Source organism: Crocuta crocuta, unplaced genomic scaffold (genome assembly GCF_008692635.1).
Source record: "Crocuta crocuta isolate KB4526 unplaced genomic scaffold, BGI_CrCroc_1.0 scaffold488, whole genome shotgun sequence".
In the NCBI taxonomy this organism is placed as follows: Eukaryota; Metazoa; Chordata; class Mammalia; order Carnivora; family Hyaenidae; genus Crocuta; species Crocuta crocuta.
The window spans coordinates 332943-336299 of record NW_027530995.1 but is presented as its reverse complement, the minus strand read 5'-3'; the positions used below and the strand labels follow the sequence as shown (position 1 = coordinate 336299).

At 30.8% G+C, this 3357-nt stretch overlaps 1 protein-coding gene across 1 annotated transcript in view; it reads right to left on the bottom strand.

Moving 5' to 3' along the window:
• Nucleotides 1-3357, bottom strand: part of CNKSR2 (connector enhancer of kinase suppressor of Ras 2) — a 231532-nt gene that overhangs the window by 57898 nt on the left and 170277 nt on the right. Inside the window, exons 16-17 of the mRNA XM_077770516.1 lie at nucleotides 1006-1079; nucleotides 644-715 (exon numbers count right to left, since the gene is read on the bottom strand). Of these exons, the coding sequence (XP_077626642.1) occupies nucleotides 644-715; nucleotides 1006-1079 (146 nt within the window). The remainder of the gene's footprint in view (nucleotides 1-643; nucleotides 716-1005; nucleotides 1080-3357) is intronic.

Sequence of the window (3357 nt, the reverse complement as noted above, 5' to 3'; positions counted from 1 at the left end):
AGCTCCAAATATCCATGTAGCCATCTACCTAAACTTTATTTATTTTGAAAGAGAGAGAGAGAATCCCAAGTAGGCTCTGTGCTTGTTGGTTCAAGCCTGACAAGGGCTTGAACCTACAAACCATGAGATCATGTATGACCTGAGCTGAAATCAAGAATTGGGTATTTAACTGANGCCATTTGATCACTTGGCTGTATAATCTTGTCCAGTGATAGAAGAAAGGTGACAGAAAGAAATACGAACTTTGCTTAGGACTGAATAATTGAGATGTTCTGTCATAAATACCCTGCACTTGAAAGGGTCAGGTTTTTTGATGTATCTTCCCCCCCTCCCCAAAACCTGGGAACAAATTTGAAGACATATCTTGAAATGGACTTAAAAAAACTTTTTTTACAGTGGAGTTTTGGTCAATATATGGATTCAGGCACAATTTTGCTAAACCTGATAGTCAACAAGTTTATTTTGACTTTTAAAATGCTGTTCTTTGAAATTAGGTATGGCTACATGCAGCTATGCCTGAGTCCATTTTATTTTAAACTGCTCTACCACTGTGACATTATTCTGTAAGCATTAATATGGAAAACTTAGAATTCTAAGCCTAACTGATTTTTCTAAGTACTTTGAAATTTAAGTAACACTTTACCTGTTCATATTTTCAAGATGCTCAGCAGCAAAATAAAAGCTTTTGATTTTAGGATGACAAGCTTTGAATGCACTGCAAAAGGAAACAAAGTAGATTTAGTTTATTTCAAATTGGAAAATAAGTTAGAACCAAATAATTTTTATAGATAAAATTACCTCAGCATCTAACCTGAGTTCACATATATAATGCTTCTGCCATGATGACAGAAATCAGTAAAAAATTCAATTTCCTGCCAACAAAACTGCTTTCTTTTTACCTCAATTTGAAAGCATTAGACAAGTGACCTATGATTTAAAAGCTAGAAATTAAAAAAAAACAACACCCTTCCATTCTCTTCCTCTCCCCAAGTAAAATCAACTTACTATTTCTTGCGGCATTCACTGGCTCTGTCAATTTTAAATTCAGGCAGACTGATGAATCCTTCTGCTTTTTCATCCTAAAGAGGCAACACTCTTGTTTAGGGTGTTATATACAAAGGTTTGAAGCTGATAATACTATACAACTACACCTTTGACATTTGAGAGATTAGAGTTCCACTCTTATTTGTTATATTCCATTAAATTGAAGATATATTTTGAACATTTCAAATAGTACAAATTAAGATACACAGAGAAATTCTGAAAAATCCTTTTTATATTAGAATGAAAATAGAAAATTCTTTAAACTCTCAAAGTGAAACATTTTATAAGTAATTTTCTCATCAGAATGTATATATGCTTTTATAACATATAAAATAACTTTAGTCCACATTCAACATTCACAATTTTCTGTCATTTTTAATGTTCAGATGTAAAAATATATGGATGTTTACTAATTCAATTCCTTCTCTGCCTCCAAAAAATCTTTTATCAAACCAGAATTATTAACTATGTTATATATTCCAGATTTTATAAATGAAACAATTTGATCTTTAAATATCCAACTTGATACATGCTATATATATAAAGATCATTTTTCACTTGGAAAATTGAATGAAATCCATAAAAATCTTCCTCTCTCTCACGTGGGATGGAAAAATAAGATAGAATTATCCAAAATCTTATGTTAGATACAAATTATTCCAACTAGGCTAAGACTAACTACCCTTGGCTAAATCCTTTCATTGTTGTCCTTTTCATGCTCATCACCAAGTTCCTCAGACTTTACTCTCCCAAACCTTTTGATCTATGCTGTATCAGTTAATGGCTCCTTATATAACAAGTTCAAGTGAGATTATACCCCATCTGCTAACCTCAAAGAAAAAAATCCAGATTCTCAATTCTTTTAATGTGCATGTATGTATAAATGTAAAACTGAATAAAAATCTGATATTACTAATAGTGACTGAAATGTTGTGTTATAAAAAAGGGAGTATTATAACTTTTTCAATATTTTTCAAAATTTGAGTATATTTTTTCCAGTCTTGGTAAATAAATACAATACTCTCAAATCTCTTTCAACTTTGATTTCTGTTATATCAACCTTGATGTCTTTAACTAAAAAATTCTATATTTTGAACAATTTAAAATATTTTGGGGATAGATATGATATTCCCATAATGGTGTGATGAGGGATTTCTCCTAAAAAAACACACTAAATAATTCTTACAGTGTATACTACAGAATTATTCACTCACTTCTCACAAGGCTAACACAGTAACAAATCTGATCAAAACTTAGCAACTATTCAATAAAAAAGGGGCCCAGTTTTTAATCACTTAAACTTTAAAAGAATATAATATAGCATACGGCAGAGAAATATACAAGTGACCTTAACAGGAAACAAAGACTATATTTGGATACTACTTGATTGGCAGATAAAAAATATTTGACATATGTTAAATGAAAATGTTGATAAAATTGTTTTCTAGGGGCACCTGGGTGGCTCAGTCGGTTGGGTGTCTGACTTTGGCTCAGGTCATGATCTCACGGTTGGTGGGTGCGAGCCCTGTGTCAGGCTCTGTGCTGACAGCCAGCTCAGAGCCTGGAGCCTGTTTTGGATTCTGTATCTCCTTCTCCCTCTGACCCTTCTCTGCTCATGCTGTCTCTCTCTCTCTCAAAAATAAATAAAACATTAAAAAAATTAATTTTTTTTCCTATATCTAAAATAAGATAGAATTAGTGAAAAAGAAGATTTTTTAGGTAATTATGTGATTAGCACAAATAATATCAAAAGTGCAGAAAATAACCAAATCCTTTTATATAATATAGGCATTTAAAAGATTAATTTAAGATTTTACAAATGAAATTAGAATTCAATTTGAAAAATATTACTAAAAGCATATGTTTAGTGAGTATTGAGTGTATGTCAGGCAGTGTTCTAAGTGGGCTTTACATGAATTGATTCATTTCATCCATATGATAGCCCAATGAGCTAGGCTCTATTATTACTCTTCTTCTTTGCAGATGAGGAAATTGATGCATAATAATTCAGATGGGTTAATTCTATTCTCTAAATCAAAACAAATATAACTCCTCTACATATTTTATGTTACAATCGTAACCATAATTATGTTGTTAAACTATATTTCCAAAATTAATATTCAAATGCAAATCGATGAATACCTTAACATAATAGTATTCCTGTAAGACTAGTCAGCACACTATATTAAACTATGTACATTTTTTGAGAAAACAAGTTAACAATAGAAATTGTTGTTAAAAAAGAGCTTAATAACTAATTTGACAATAAACTATTTGTAAAAAAGAAAAATAAAAAAAAAGAGCCTAATAAGG